The sequence below is a fragment of the Paralichthys olivaceus genome, chromosome 17, assembly GCF_024713975.1.
Source record: "Paralichthys olivaceus isolate ysfri-2021 chromosome 17, ASM2471397v2, whole genome shotgun sequence".
NCBI classification, from domain to species: Eukaryota; Metazoa; Chordata; class Actinopteri; order Pleuronectiformes; family Paralichthyidae; genus Paralichthys; species Paralichthys olivaceus.
In genome coordinates this window covers 9288705-9305445 of record NC_091109.1, presented here as the reverse complement: position 1 = coordinate 9305445, position 16741 = coordinate 9288705, and the positions used below count along the sequence as shown (strand labels likewise).

General features: G+C 41.3%; 1 protein-coding gene across 2 annotated transcripts in view; it reads right to left on the bottom strand.

Moving 5' to 3' along the window:
- The window catches only part of LOC109629448 (guanine nucleotide exchange factor VAV3), a 79416-nt gene that overhangs the window by 28167 nt on the left and 34508 nt on the right, over positions 1–16741 (bottom strand). For both annotated transcript variants that reach the window (XM_020087163.2, XM_069512577.1), the window contains exons 3-14: positions 13371–13429; positions 13191–13256; positions 11712–11820; positions 11478–11579; positions 10191–10259; positions 9452–9555; positions 8732–8831; positions 8327–8422; positions 5281–5349; positions 4278–4364; positions 4118–4203; positions 3263–3395 (exon numbers count right to left, since the gene is read on the bottom strand). In XM_020087163.2, coding sequence (XP_019942722.2) covers positions 3263–3395; positions 4118–4203; positions 4278–4364; positions 5281–5349; positions 8327–8422; positions 8732–8831; positions 9452–9555; positions 10191–10259; positions 11478–11579; positions 11712–11820; positions 13191–13256; positions 13371–13429 — 1080 coding nt within the window. The remainder of the gene's footprint in view (positions 1–3262; positions 3396–4117; positions 4204–4277; positions 4365–5280; positions 5350–8326; positions 8423–8731; positions 8832–9451; positions 9556–10190; positions 10260–11477; positions 11580–11711; positions 11821–13190; positions 13257–13370; positions 13430–16741) is intronic.

Here is a 16741-nt window from a genome sequence, read left to right as displayed (position 1 = left end):
CACAGTGCTGTCAGGGAAGCGTAGCGGCTCATTTTTTCTGTTGAGAAAGGAGAGAAAAGGAAAGCTTCGCTCCAGAGGCATTCCCAGTGGACACAGAGGCTTCCGCTTAGCAAGGATATCGTCTAGCTACCAATTTGTACAGAGGACGAGGAGGTGTTTGTCTGTGTTTGTGTCAGTTTACCTCCCAGAATACAAGGGGATCACATGTCCAGACTGAAAACGAAACATATTCCTGTGGTGATCTTCCTAAAATGCACTTTATCTTTCGCCGTGTGGATCAATTCACCTGAGTCACACATAACTGCACATCAAATCTGAAATCTGGCAAAAGTAAAAACAATCTGTGAACATAGCACTGACTTAATTTCCCCTTTTAGGTCAATGATGCTGAGCCACAGCATATAAAGATCTTAATAGATGGACGAAATAAAAACTCAATAACAGTGAAGCCAAAGCGTCTTGATTGCCCCTTGGTGGGTTGCTGTATAGGTCATGAACCCTGCCCCCTCCATGTTAGCGGATGGGACATGGACCAAACTAAAAAGTCTACATACACGTCGAATAAATTCATGAAATGACGATTGCACGCTATGGTAATATGTTCCCTTGAATTTGGTTTCTATTTAAGCTGCATTCAGACATGCCTTGAATTTCATACATTTTCCTAAAATTTGCCGTAAGAGCTGTTTGTGAGAACGCACGTACAAGAGACATATTCCATACAGTTTCTTGCCGGCCCCCTGGTAAACTGATTGAGGGCATGTTGATGAATAATACGAAAAAAAGTGTTGTTCACACAGAAGATGCCGACAAAGTTGTCAACACGGACAGCTCATGCCGGTGTTGATGTAAACGAACAAAGATTTCCATGTATCTGGATAATTTTGGCTTCATCTAATGGAGGAAGCTGCAAATGCATCTTTACATACATGTCTATGTGGTGAGCTTGTTAGCATGCAGCAATCTATTTACACATTAATTTGGAGTCATGCCTCTGACAAACCACTGTTTACCTCTGTTGGCAGCTACAAATTGATCAGTGGTCAATATCGGGCTCTTCAGCTGCTTAGACTCCACATGTTCAGTGAGGCGTTTGCTAGCTTTGTCCTTCTGCAGTCTGGCACAGTGCAGGTCGTGTATTAGACTTTATTAGAGCTGTGTTAATCCGTGTTGAGAGGAAAACCAAAACAATGAGCTGAAAGGGGCTGAAATGCTCTGTGGAGCTGCAGAGTCAGGGGATGATTCTCTGCGGGTTTATCACCACAAGCAAATGACGGTATTTTAATCTTTTCTTACTATAACAATGTATCAGCTTTAAACCAATACAGAAAAACACGACAAGCTTTCAAACGTCACCTGCAGCTGAAAGGCTCTAACACCTTCAGTAAGAAAAGCAGGCTTTAAAGAGAATAGTCAGACTAAAGTCTCCCACTGCTGCGTGCACGTGTCCTGCACTATAGAAACAATGTGCTTTTACCTCCTGATGACTTGTGTGGAAATGTGATTATTCTGCCTCTGTGTGTGTGATGGGGGTCTCGTTTTACCGCTCCCTTCAGTCGACCGCCGTCATCTTTGGCGTTCCAATAATAAATATGTCGTCAAGCGAGCTGCGTCATATCCATCACATCAGGAGGGTGACACTGCGGCGGACGGGGCCTTCATGAAAAACTGAGTGTGTGAGCTTATGGGTTTAGGTCTACTAATGCTGCTATTTACAACATCATTATTACCCAAATCATTGTTTCCCTGGCACGCCTGAGATAGCATTACTCTTTATGATTGGCAATATTTTCCAGCACTTGGCACTTAGTATTCTTTGTGTGTGTGTGTGTGTGTGTGTGTGTGTGTGTGTGTGTGTGTGTGTGTGTGTGTGTATTCAGTTTAATGATAACACCATCTGGGAGGAGACAGACTGTTCTCCTCTGCCACTGTTTCACTATGATGCTGGTGAATGAACAAGACACCGTAAAACATGTGCTGGAAGAAGCTCGTACCAAATTATTTAAGACTCTTTTGCGTTGATTACGTCGTCGTTGTTTGCGGGGCAGATTTTTAAATATGCATGTGCTTCATTTTATCAGCAGATTAGAGAGAGTAGAGAGCGGGAGGGGAGGTGGGTGGTTAACTGAATTTTATGAACCTGCATCTATGATAAATTGTTATGGCTGCCCATTAAGCTGAAGTAGTGCTGTTAATTGGTTTGTCAGGAGTCCAACGTGGCTGCACAGCTTTGCTGACTCTGTCATAAAGACTTCCCTCCTTCGTAACTGATTGGATGATTATACGAGATGCTTGTTTTGTTCCTTTGTATTTCACAGCATGTCAGTAATCATCATTTAATCAGCCATCATTTTAAAACACTTATATTGTTCATGTCTACAAGCCACATATGAAAGTAGTGATGAAACACTGAGGTTAGAAAGCAGAACATTCTCAGCACCTCGCTCCAATCCAGCTTGGATGGACTCCGCGTATCATGATACAGCCCTGGGTCAAAATTAGCGTCAAATCAAAAGCTGTTTTAGCTTTTTTAAAGTCACTATCAGCCACAGCGTAAAGGAGATGGTGGTGATTACACACCATTAAAGTAAAAACTAAATGTTGAAGACACTGATTTCACAGAGATGTGACACTGCCAAAAATAACAGGAAGAGAATGACGGATGTGCCAACATCTTTTCCAAGGTGACGGCCACATCTGAAAGTTGGCAGGCACGTGTTGGAGGGGGAGTTCACCTGGACGTTTTACTGTCCTGTGAATATTCATGACTTAAACATATCCAAGACCCACCAGTGGGTTGTACTGTAGTGAGACCTGCAAAGATATTTTAACACATTTACACATTTGAACACATATTCCGTGACTTTCCCAGACATGTAATTAAATTCCCTGAATTTAGCGGAGGTTCTTAAGGTTCTACAATCATGTACACCAGGAATAGACAATCATTTAAACTGCAGACCTTTTTTCAAGTGGGACTGTGGAGTGTTACAGGAGAAGCAAACTGATGAACAGTTGAATTTCCAACAAAATATACACTGAAGGACACAATCTATTCAAGGGGCTAAAATAAAATGTAGAACTTTTTTTATTTATTATTTCCAGGATATTTTTTTAATACATTTTCAGGTTTTCAAATTGTTTCAGGATGTGTGGGAACCCTGACTAACTGTGTCCCCATGGAAACCACGTATTTGTGTGAGTGTGTGTGTGTGTGTGTGTGTGTGTGTGTGTGTGTGTGTGTGTGTGCCTATGCACAGACCTTTCGGTTCTCCTTGTCAGATGTGGGGTTGTTGGTGACCTTGAAGAGGTGCAGGTCGATCACTTCTTTCATCTCGTAGTTGTCTCCGCGCCGCTTACAGACGATCACTGCAGCGTCGAACAGGAAGATGTGCCTGTGGTTCAAAGACCATAATGTTGATGAGTTCTCACCTACTGAAAATTATCTCAGGTGCATCCTGTTAAACTTCAAACATACACTACGCATTATCTCTGACACTGCAGAACTCATTTGTTATACATGACGAGTTGGTGTTTGCCTGTTTTGAATTCTGTTTATACGTCTGCTCCTCTAGTTGGATGTGTTCAATTTACAGATATTTGACTCTATCTCAAGGTCTTAAAAAGGCATTTTAAGATACAGTAGACCAGTGGTTTCTCTCACATTCACACCTATACAGCCAATTTAGAGTCTCCAGTTAACCGCAGCTCAATGTCTGCGAAGAAGGCGGAGTACTTGGTGAAAACACAGAAAGACCAAGTATAAAATATTTATTTTTAATATTTGTTATATTATGGCTTTTTTCTCTATAACCATATGCCACCCCCAGGAATAATCTTGTGACCCCTGTACAGGCCGGGACCCCAAGAGACCCCATTTTGTGTCTTAGGGAAAAATTGCAGTGTAGCTTCTAAAAAGATAAACTTGTCCCTGAAAACACAACAATGTTTGCAGATGCAGTTTAATCTATTGGTAAGATACAGAAATAAAACACAGCAGAAACACGTTCTGTTTTGGATGTTACTGCTTCAGACACACAGTTTATCTGCCACAGCACCTGAATGGAGTCAAAGCTGCAGTCACTCAGTCAACCAGCATGTCAATGTGACATCTTACCTGTCCTGTTTGGCCCGTTTGTCCACCGAGGCCACCCGTACCTCCCCGTCTCCTTTGGGTCTCCCGTAGTTCCTCAGAGACTGATTCTGCAGAGAAACATGAAGACAGTGAAAAAAAGAGAGCGGACAGTTGAAATCAGCGGACGAATCGTGCTTCATACCAGGTTTTCGATGGATTTCTGATACTGGTCTATTTCTCTCAGCGTCTCATTGTCTCGCTTGACTTCATTGACGTACTGAGCCAAGTCCTGTAAAGAAATCACAAAACATCAGAAAATGATCTATGCATTCTTTCATAGATACTATGATATTTATCATATTAGTTTTCCCTTTGTTATCTTCTTAGGTTGTCGGGCCTGTTTATAAGGTTGTGATAACATGTGTATCTGTGTTATTTTGTAAGTTATGTTAAGCCTCTGTGGTTAAATTAATACAAAAAATGTGGAAAGATCACAAGACAAATACTATCAAATAGAATCATCATCAATTCGAAGAAGCACCGTATTTCTGCATTTTATCCATAACATACATTAAGTTCCCCTTCAGCAGATTTGTCCTCTACTGAAGTAAAAACTGCTGATTCAGGCTTCCAAACCTCATCTGTCTCTACGTGACATTGGGCTTTTCTAATAAATCTGACTGGACTCCAAAAAATAATAATTTTTCAGGTGACTTCTAAATGCTGTGTTTAGTGGACGATTACATTTTTTATACACATGGGAAAATAACACAAATGTTCATGACTGAGATGAATATTAATAAACTGCATATAAAAGAAATGATAAATTGAACATAACAACAAGCCAAAAGCCATAATCTCTTTGCGACTGCTGCAAAAGTGATTCTGAGGAGGGTGTGTGGAAATAAAATTAACTAGGAGACATCCTGAGGCACCTGATGAAAAAAATATTTTTTCTACTAATTAATAAGTGCTATAATTTAATCAGTCAACATTATCCAGCAGAACAGAATCCCTGTTTCCCCAAAGGAAATACATTTGTGATGCTGCCTCCACCACCTCAACCCAACTTTCTTAAGCAGTGTGAAGACAAATGACAATGAAACTTTATTTCTGGATGCATCTGCTACAACAGTCCAGTTTGATCGAAAACTGTTGAAATGATGTCACATACAATTTGTATTGTTGCTGAATGTAAAATGTACCTTCATGGCGTCCAGTGCCGTCCGCAGGTTGCTCTTGTCTGTGGCATCATGAGTGTGTTTCACAAGCTCCTGTTGGACAGAAACAAATCACAGTATATAAGTCCTCTCACTTCTCATAGTTACATCTCTTTCATGCTGTACAGTAAAATTGAGCTGCTCTACCACACACTGGATAAAAAAGTAGAATGTGTGCCCTGCAGTTCCATGTCTCCAGCAACCTGTTTTACAGTTTAGGTCAACATAAATTATTTTTCTCATGAGGTCACTTTGACCACTGAAATCTAATCAGTTCATCCTTGAGTCCAAGTGACAACGGGTTTGAAACCTGGTGGAAAAGGCAGTCCCTCAGGGCGGACTCACCACGTTCAGAAGGCCTTTATGAGTCACAGTGACCTTGACCTTTGACCTATGATCTAATCAATTCATCCTTGAGTCCAAGTTAACTTTTCTATTAAAGTCGAGGAGATTCGCATAAGGTGTTCTTGAGATATCATGTTCACAAGAATGGGACGGACTGAAACACCAACCATTATCCTCCGGCTACTGGCTGTTACCTACAAGGAGGAATAAAAATGAACTGAAATTCATGTATCTCCAGAACATCAACTTTTCCCGAGCAAAGAAAATCTTCCATGTTTTCTTTACTGTGGTAAATAATGTGTTAGATGTTCAAAACAAACCGAGTCAGTGTGAACATTTACTGTATTAAACCAGAAGTGTAATACTCCTGAAAACAAACACAATGTCAGTGAACAGTTTGCTGAACAACTCGTTAGTAACTTTGACAACATGATAAACTTTTCCTCATTATGTTAATCCTGTTGTTTGCATTTTCTTCAAAACGTATCTGCTTTTGCGCCTTACTCATACGCATGTGATTTCTCGGCAAAGCATGAAAAACAACCATGAAATCCTTAGATTTTCTTTCTGCTCTGACATGACATCCAAATTCCACACACGTGGGAGCGAAACAGGTGACTGCGAAAAAAAATCCTGTTCTGAAGTCAATCATATTGTGTGTGTGTGTGTGTGTGTGTGTGTGTGTGTGTGTGTCTGAAATTGCTTGCCGATGCCTGGCTGCAGTGTAAACAAGACATCTAGACCTCAGCAGTGGAGGATGAGGAAGGATGCCATGCATGTCCTTCATACAGGTCCGTATTGAGGGCCCACACACACATGCACACACACACACACTTAGCCCCTAAGGGAGATATATATGTCTTCTGGTACTGCTCAAATCCCTGGTGTCAGTCAAGCTCAACCCGGACATTATTATCACTAGCAAGACGACAGAGTCCTCTTTTTCAAAGCTCGCTCCTGCACCCCCACACATCCAGAGATACAGAGGAGGGGAGTGGTCACGGCATTCGCTGGGACCATACATGATGGACTCATCCTGGGAAACTGAGGCTTCGGGAGAAGTGGGGGTAGGAGAAATGATGAGTGGCAGCCAGGAAGAAAGAGAGGAAGATTGATGACAAAAAAAAGATAGGAAGAAAGAGACAGCGAAAGAGAGAAAGTCGGGCAGAGAGAGGATGTGACAAGACATTAGTTGTACACATTCTCTCTGTCACAGTGTGGGAGAGTGACCCAGCGGAGGGTTTATTCAGTGCAGCTCACTATCACCAGCCTGTGCTGCAGGGAACTCGGACCATGTTGACACAACAGAATCACTTTGCTCGCACAAGAAACTTATACACTCGTGTTACGTGCAAAAATGTTAGGTGGTGATCACAGGGTTTGATTTAATGGAAGAAAATATTTTTTATATTTTATTGCTTTTATTTATTTTTATTTTTATTTATCTGCTTTTATGTAATGTCTTCTTTTTTATATTGTTCCTGTTGTTTTTATTTGTGGTTACTGCTTTTACATGTTTCTGTATTCTGTATGTGTTATTTGTTTGCATCAGTGTGAATCAGAGAAGTTATTTTCATTATTATAATTAATATAAAATAGTTATCTTCATCTATTGTCCCCTCTTTGTCTCTACATGCCTCCTCATCCTCCTCAGTCATGTCTCACAGTCATTTAGAAAGAGTCTCACAGCCTGAAGGACAGAGCCAGAGAGGGGAATTAAACACGGACAACAGCGCCTCTGGTGGAGCTGTGGGGTAGTCACAGGGATTGCTGCCTTTTGCTCCTCCAGTCAGATGACGGAGCCTTTAATATCTGAGAGTCGTCCAGAAACTCAGTGATGACCTTTAAACTGAACTTTGTGAGGATGAAGATAGATGAGCACACACAGCTCATTACACAGCAGGTGGAAGAAGTACTGAGATCCTTTATTTTAGGTAAAAGAAGTCAAGTAAAAGCATGTAGCATATATAATCATTAGAATTTCCTTATTATTATTTATGTATTGAAAAGTATACAGCCTTTTAATGTTGCTGGCCAGTGTGTAGCTGATTGGAAGTACATGGTTCAAATGTTTTTACTGATGTAAAATATTGTTCTTGTAACCAAAGCTGTCACATTAGGGAATAAGAACAATATTTAATTGTAGTGGAGTAAAAGTAAAAAGTATTATCGAATGGAAATACTCAAGGAAATAACTTAAAAATTGTACATAAGTACAGGACATACATATGTGAGGTAACTTTCCACCACTGGTTGAGCACTAAACTGCAGTGATGAGGGATTAAGGTCATTTTTATTTTTTGATTTTGATCAGAGTTTCAGACTGAAGTTCTGTCTCTTCATTTTCATTTAGAACCTTTTTAAAATCGTCAGGCCACACACGCACGGTGTAATTCTTTTGACTCATCACTTTGATTCTTTTGTGGATTTGGGCTCCTGGACTTTGTATCATAGACAAACACACACGCACACACACACACACAAACGTGTCTCTTTACTGACAGTCACTCAAAATGTTCCTGTTGAACAGTTAAAACATGCAAAACATTGTTTTGCTTCTTATTCACACAAACAGAGCAGAAAGACGTGTGAAAAAAACTAATGGCCTGTTTTCATGTTTCGTTTCTCACCTTGGCTTTTTCACTAAGGGTGTGAAAAATAAAACACTGACGATATGAGATCATACCTGCAGGAGGAGGTGGTACTTCAGGACTCGCTGCATTGGAACCACCAGCAGATCCCTTAGTGTGAACTTGCCATAGTTAGCTCTTTTAGAACACTCCTGTGCAGACACAAAACAATGATTTACTAAGTTTATATGTAGACACGTGTGTGTGTGTGTGTGAAGAGAAGCAGTCAGTCTGAGGGCGTGTTTAAGATAATCATTATACATTTTTATTTTATAACATTTTTACGACAGTGGCAATAAAAGTTTGAAGGTGCAAACTACTAAAGCTACATAGACAGTACTGTAAAGCAGACTGTTGTCACCTACAGTGCCTCAGGTCACCACTTGAGGGCGTCCTCTGACCACTCTAACCTGTTGACAAATTAATTTTAGCATTTATTATGAACAGTGATGAAAGTTTACCTCCAGCTTCATGCGTACGTCCTCTCTGTCTTTGCTGATGTCATCCAGGGAGGCAATGGCTGTCTCCACGTGGCTGCAGTATTTCCCATAAATCAACAACCTGGAGGAGACGGCAAGACACATTATTACTAAAGTTAACATACAAATTGTGAAGACACAAGTTAAAGAGCATAATAAAAAATTGTTGTGTTTATTAATCTCATAGTAAAGCACAAATAACAATGTCTTACATATACATAATTAGAAGAAGAAGAAGAAGAAGAGGAAGAAGAATTTTTCTTGTTGGCTAAAACGTGCAGTTACAGCAAAATCCTAAAAGTTCAAACCAGTTCAGTGATAGAAGATAAAATACATTAAAACAAGGATTTAAACTGAATACAAAGACAAATACAATAAAGTAAAAAGTCTAACAAGATCAGGACAGACTCTGATAAAAGTATATTTGAAGGAAGGATTTAAAAGTTGTCACTGACTCAGCTTATTTCCTCAGACTTTAAACCCTCAGCTAGGTCTCTGGACTAGAGGGTCTCAGCCTACGTACCGGCTCATATGCGAATAACAGTTAACTAATGTAAGAATATAAATAGAGGCTCAAAGTCGGATCTGAAAGAGCTGATGCAGCAGTGATACAGTCGTGGCGCTGTACAATCAAGGAGCTGGGTGATTGTTTGTTTAAGGCATTGTGTGTGTGTATGCTGGAAGAGGATGACGATGATGTACCTCTCTTTGAAAGTGATGAAGATCTGGTAAAGGTTCTGGGCACTTCTGTGGTGGACTGAGTCTTGGATTTCCAGCAGTAAACTTTTGTGAACTTTCACAAGGTCCTGAAACGACAGCAGTAACTGCATCACTACTCTTACTTTAATGACCAAAGGACAATTAGTAAGAAGAAAGTAGAGACGCACTTTATAAACTGGAATTGATTGTATTCTTGCACATAAAGAGAACCATAAGTTTTTTAATGTGAAGTGTGAACAGGAGGGATGATTACAGCAAGGCAAATATGTTTCATATGGAAAATGAACCTGTCCTTTAATGAGAAACTAATAAAACATTCCTAAAAATTCCAGATGATGCAAATAAATACACAGTGTGTGTTTGTGTTCTGTCCGACCAGCAGCCAAGAAAAACAAAGATATTCAGCTGATAATCATGTTAAAAAAGAATCAACATGTGAGAAGAAATTGAAATATTTTGTTGATTTTTACTCTAAAATGTCTGATGGCAATTATTAACTGATGAAAAGACAATTAATTCCAACCTTGCGTTAATTTGAAACTTAACAATCACAGATAAAACCTGGGGAGAACATAATAACATATATTTTCTGCTGATATCAGTGAATGTATATTTAAAGCTGTGAATTAAAAACACATTCAGGTTCAGTAAAAATGTCTGTGACCCCCAGTTGACCAGCTCGCTGGATGATTACAGTGTCTAGTGTCAGACAGTGACTCACCGGGATGTTCACAAACACCCTCTCCATCTCCACCATGGTTAAAAACATGGTGAGCGGCGTCATAAAGTGCTGCATGAGAAAAAGAGAGAGAATGTCAGGGAGTGAAGCTCGTCCCTCTGGAGTCAGAGTGGGAAAGTCATTTTGCGACAAGTTATTATATTAGAGTTGTGAAAAAGCTACAGTCAGCAAAAACAAGGAGGACCGTCTGGGTCACGACAATAATCTCATTTTCAGAGTTTGCAATTTAATGATTTCCTCTCAGAGAGCCGCCGCCGCATAGTCACCTCGACGTCTCAGAGGAGCGGGCGAACACAAACCACATTCCACCATCCACTTCACATCCAAAGTCATCTAGTGAGGTGCTCCCCTGGGAAATCAGCCGAGCTCTTTTCCAGACGTGACCGTGCACAAGAGGGAGAAGGTAAGTAGCCGTGGCTGGGGGGGCACGAGGCGGTGGAGAAGGGGCTTTCCTCACAATGTGTGGTCTTTCGATGCAGTTTGTTCTGGTATTGCGCAACACTAATGTCAAAGAGTTTTATACATTGATCACTATTATGATCAGTAGTGTGATCAATATCTTCTTTCTTTGTTAACCCGCAGTAGTTGGATGTGGACTCGTTGTGATAATTGTGGGTATGTTGTCATTCGTCTCTGCTCACATAGTATTGATGGTGCAGGTTAGCTGCCATTTTGACTGATGAACTCTAAATATATCATTCCAGAGGATGTTTTTCAAACAAACTTATTTTTAAATGAATTTTTGGGTATTAAGCCTTTATTGATAATAACAGAGGTAAGTGTGAAAGGGGGAGGGGTTGGGGAAGATAGAGTAAAGGGCCGGATGGTTGTAGAAATAAACTTGTTTGCTCGTGCTGTGATGAGCTGCTCTGATCATATCCTCTCATCGCTCTGCCGCAAGCGCACTGCATGATGGTATATAGTGCTTGGTTAGTGACCATCGGTTGTACAATATTTTCGTGATGCATTATGGGAAATAATGAGTGCATTATATAGGGAAGATTAACTAAACATTCGGGCACCACTTGAAAATGGGAAACTGACTATACAGTGGACTTGGTGGAGTGGTTATCGAATGTGTCTTCATTGCTAAGACAACTGTTCTGCTCTTAATGGGCACTTTAATGGATGCAGGTGCTATTACAATAAAACTCTGATACGTTAACATCAGTGGATAACAACACAGAAAATCATCACCTGACATTTTAAAAACTTACACATTTAACTATAATTAAAATGACCCAATACGTCCCAGAGCTGAGTAATTACCTTCTCTATAGACTCCAGGGTCTCAGTGTATTTCTCCTCTGTCTGCTTGATCTCTGTTAAACAGCAGCTCCTGATGTCAGTCTCCGCCTGCTTGTGAAACGCCTACACACACAAACAAACACAAACACACACATGCGCCTGTTAGTGTCAGCGCTGTGGGCTGACAAACCCCACAACCCTTTGATATTCACATCAATGACTCAGTGGACAAACTAGAGAGGACGTCTGACTGACCGGAGGAGGGAGGGCTTCTGTCTTCATTAGGTCCTCGTAGATCTCGCCGCCATCTTCATCATCATACACGCAGTCATACAGATCCTCCTCATCCTCCAATCCGTTCTCACTGCAGCACACAGGACAGGATTACAGTATGTGACATCTCAAGCACATGAAATGTTCACACACACGCATGTTAGTCAGGAAGAAAACTCTGAAAGTGGCTCAAGAACACACACACACAATATGGTTAAAGGTTTTAAAAACAGTCAACACAACAATAAAACAAAATCCTGACATAAGTGAAAGTGATTTTTAAGAAGAGATCTAAAATCAGTGACAGATCAAAAAGACATAATCTGAGAGTTGAGAGACCTGAACTGTAAAAAGCACAACAACCCTCAATGACCAGAGTCCAGGAGGCCTCGATCAACTGATCTAAGGAGGCTCCCAGGCTCATATGGGGGTAGTGGATTGTGCAGTGTGCAGGTATGTCGAGTGTGTGCAAAGAAATGCATGTTCCTGCACTGAAGTAAGAGAATAGGAAATAATAATAATAATAAAAACTCCAGTGTGTGTAACTGCAGTTATTGTACAAGTGGAGCTACGATAACACACCTACCCCTCCTCGTCGATTTGGAGCGACTTGCTAAAACCGCCCTTCATATATGAAACCACACTTGGCTGTTACAGCATCTTGTAGGTTGCAGTAGTTGTATAATAGCAGGAGATGTGTGTTTGGATCTTGGGGCTGTTTACATTTTCAGAACAGCGTGGTCAGGATCTAATTTATTCTTTTCTTCCTTGTCTTCCTACTCATGATCCAACAAGGCAGGACGGGAGGAAAAGTCTTATGAGGATCACAGTCCTCGTGGTCTGGTTCACTATGAAGTTTTCAGTCTGAAACCAAGCAGCTTGTGGAGACGCTGCTGAACGTCCTGAACTATAGCTGGGAGCTGACGGCCGGTCCAGCCTCTGCAGACTCGCTGCCCGAACAGATGGAAAGGTGTTTAACCTGAACTTCAGTGTAATGTTTTGATAAGAAATGGTGAATGACGGCTGCAGTCTTAAGAAAAGTCCCTGATCCTGATGAACCGAAACTGAAATTAAAACCCAGCTGTCATGATTTGTTGAACGCAGGGTCTTTAAATCACCAGTAAATTACCGTTGTTTGAACAGTTTGCTCAAGTTTGAACGGGTTAATGATTTACATGAAAATCTGTTATTTAAACTGGCAGCCCTTTCATGAGTGTGTGGGAAGAGGGTGTTAAAAAATGATGCAGCCACATGCCCACAACGCTTGTGAGCGGGGCGGGCGCATGCTGGTAGCCTTGGAGGTGTTGGCCGCCTTCCAGACAACACCCAGAGAACAAATGTCACCTGCAGCCCACAGCATCTTGTACATTTTTAAATGGTGGAGAAAAAAGAGACTAAATAATAAAATGACCTTAAAAAATGAAGCTGGAGGAGAGAAAACAGAGAGAGAGGTACACATACTCTATCAGATCCACCAGGTGGTTGTAAATATCCTCATCTTCAACACTCTCCTCCGTTGGAAAAGGCCTTTAGAGAGAAAACAGAAAAAAATTTGTGTTAATTCTATTCATATGTGAAAATACTGCAAAATATAACCTTTGTTTCAATTATGTGTTTCCTTTGTAACAAGGCGAAACCCACCTGATTCCAGTTTGTTGTGCAATGATTGTGTGGGACAGTTTGGAAAGTGTGTCCATCACCTGCAAAGGAAAACAATTTGTGTTAGGGGATGGCCGTGTGGTAGAGCAGGTTGCCACTAAACAGAGGTTGGTGGTTTCCATCCCCAGCTCCTACAGTCAGCATGCTGAAGTGCTCTAGGGCAAGATACTGAGACCCAAACTGCCCCTGACGTCTGTGCCAACAGTGTGTGATTAAAAAGAAGTGCAACTGTTTAATGCTTTGAGTGGTTGATTAGAAAAGTACAATATAAATACAGTTTATTTACCATTTATTCTCATATAATGTCTGCACTATATAAACATACACTGCAATACTCAAAGGAGACACAAGAGGGCAGCATTCTCAAACACTCTGCCAGCCACTATTATTTACAGTAACAGTGCTGCACAAAGTCATGTTCATTGAACTCACAAAATCATCAAGAATAAAAATAATAAGATATAGAATAGAAGAAAAAGAAAATAACACCAAGTAATATTTTACTGAGCTGCAGAAAATCCTCACACACTCACATTCACTTCATGATGAGAGTAACAGTGTTAGCCGGAGCACTTGACCCTTGGAGTGCACGTGTGACCTGCTTGACTATTCACAGCTGAGGTCACCTGCTCACACACAGCTTTATGATCCCAGTGGACGCTCAGCAGGGAGCTCTCTCTCCTCATCCGCGTCCCGCGACCAAGCACCGGACTCACAGGCCTCTATGTTTTGTTTTGTGGGTCACCGTCTGCAGCGGCTGTCACGACAACACGCCTGCACACTCACACAAGCGCATCACTGATTTAAAAAACATAGATACATCTGCCCCGGAGCTTCAGCTCTCAGAGATCAATACTGATCACACAACTGGGCCCTCCCCCTTCCCCCAAGACTACACAGAACGAACAGCCGCACACAGACAGAGCAGGGACAAGCTGTTTCTGCTGACACCCTTTAAAGTCCACACTGTGCCACGGTGCACCACTGGGACTGATAACGCGACGCACAGCTTGCCACTGACATACAATTCATGTTTGCCCAGCATCGGATTGATGCTGATGATTGACGGGCTTTATCTGTATCAGTATTCAGAGTGTTTAACCAGGAGGGTCTCTGATTTGAAGGGTCTCTTTTGATGAGGAGAGCGGTATCGATCAATCGAGCCACATGTAATCAGTCATCCCGCGTTACATCCATCAAAAAGACAGAGGACGACACTGACTGATGAAGAAATATCTTCTGCACAGTTGTCTGATGATGATGGTGCTGACGATGGCTGAATAAAGTGTGCTCTGAAATGGATCTGTTGACAGAGAAGATTCCTGGTCTGATGAACATGCAGATAGTCAAACCAAAAAGCAGATGCTTCACAGTATTATACTCTCGAGAAGAAAAAAAGATTTTCTCCTGCATCACCTCGGCCCCCCCACAGACTCTCAAGGTTTGCCTTACACACACTGACATGGCATCTTCCTGCACGGGTATCATAAATCCAGAGGTTTAGGTCTCGTGTAAGTCACAACAACTCATACAGATGGTTATGATGTACAGGAAACAGCCAGTAAATGTTAACGTCCTCACAGACTGTGGAAGGGGACCAGACATCATCTGATGGTTGTAAACTCTCTAACACTGACTGAAATTTAACTTTCATAAATCTGGCAAAGCATTTCATCATCGCTGATATCAGACGTGTCTACTGACACCTCGAAGCACAAACAAAGGCGTCAAGTTAAATCAAAGGGAAACATGAGTGGTGAGCGGCTGAACACACGGGGGTGGGAGTGGGGGGGTAAAGGAGGCAGCTGGCAGAAAGGCAGAAAGGCAGAAAGGCAACATCGATACTTATTGAAATATAATTGTCATCACCACTCAGGAGCAAAAATCAGCCTTCAAACTAAAAACAATTAATAATGTGACATTTATTGCGATAATTATCGATATTATATAGTGTTTTTTTTTTCTTTTTTATGATTATTTTGATAGATTTTGATATAAAACTATACACATCAATCCACAAAAAACAAATGCTACTAAAACAATTGTGTGCTTTAGCTTGAAAAATGTATTAATGTGCTCTATTTTTTGAAGCAGATTAAATCAGACATTAGACACATTAAAAAAATGCTTGTACAACATCATGTCAACCCTCCACTATTAACTCAACATACAGTATGTGCTCATTGTCTCTGGTGTTGAAATATTAACAAGTCCAAACACAGATGCATAAAAAATGTCACATCTTGTTTCTGAGTGAATCCTCCGATATTTCCCAGAGCATCGTTCTCGCTCTAGTTATTAACCGTCACACAGCTGTTAGACACAGTCTGTGGTTCACCCTCTCCAGTCATGAATGGAGGCCATGACATTCGGAGGCCAGCTGGCAGGTACACCACGTCTGAAAGCGGAAGATCCACTGAAGGCTGAACACAGCATTTAGAGCTTTTCCACTTGTAGCTGGCAGTCCGCTTTCGTGGCCGAGTCGTGTTGCATTGAGCCCTTTTGGCTTCAGCGGATACATGAGTCACACACGATTGCAACAAAAGTGACCACGTGCACACGGCCGAGAAGACTTTCCGACAGCTCGCATCCATCCATCCAACCATCAGCGGTGGCACCACTAATAATAGAAATGTTGAGAAAAATATGCACAAAGGAAATGAGTGGTTGAGATGTACTTAAGTTTAGCTGCACAACTCCATTAGTCAGCAGAAAAATATAGATGATTACCACTGTTCTCAGAGCTGCTTTATGTAAGACTTAAAAATACATCATGATTCAGTTGTCACAAGGGCTCTGGAGCTTGACCTGCACGGTATCTGTTCTTTAAAGCTGCGCTGAGTTACTGTGTCTGAGACCAAAGTTTAGGGTTAGGGCGAGAAGATAAAATGAGAAGGTTTACATGCATGTAAAGCTGAGGTCAAAGGGTCAGCAGAGGACAGGGGGAGTTGCAGGGGGGACGGGACCATTGATGGAGGTTGATAAATCTGAACCAATCGTTCTAATGATGGATGCTGCACCACATTTACAGCAAGCACTGCAGCATCTCGACAATACCAGAGCTTTGATCCGTAAACAGATATCATACATCACAACTAACATATATAACAGAAACCATCTTTTACACAATGTTTGGCATGTGCTTTAATTCTCATCCATGTTCCATTTGATAACATGGATGAGGCGGGATTTATGACCTATAATGCAGTCAGCCACCAAGGGTAATGAAGACGCTTTGGCTTCACACACGCTTGCAGATGGAGGCTCGACATGATCAGACTGGGATGATCTTGGTTTAATGGTGGTATACAGCAGGTCAGGACACAGAGAGGACACAGCATCCCTGCGGTCAA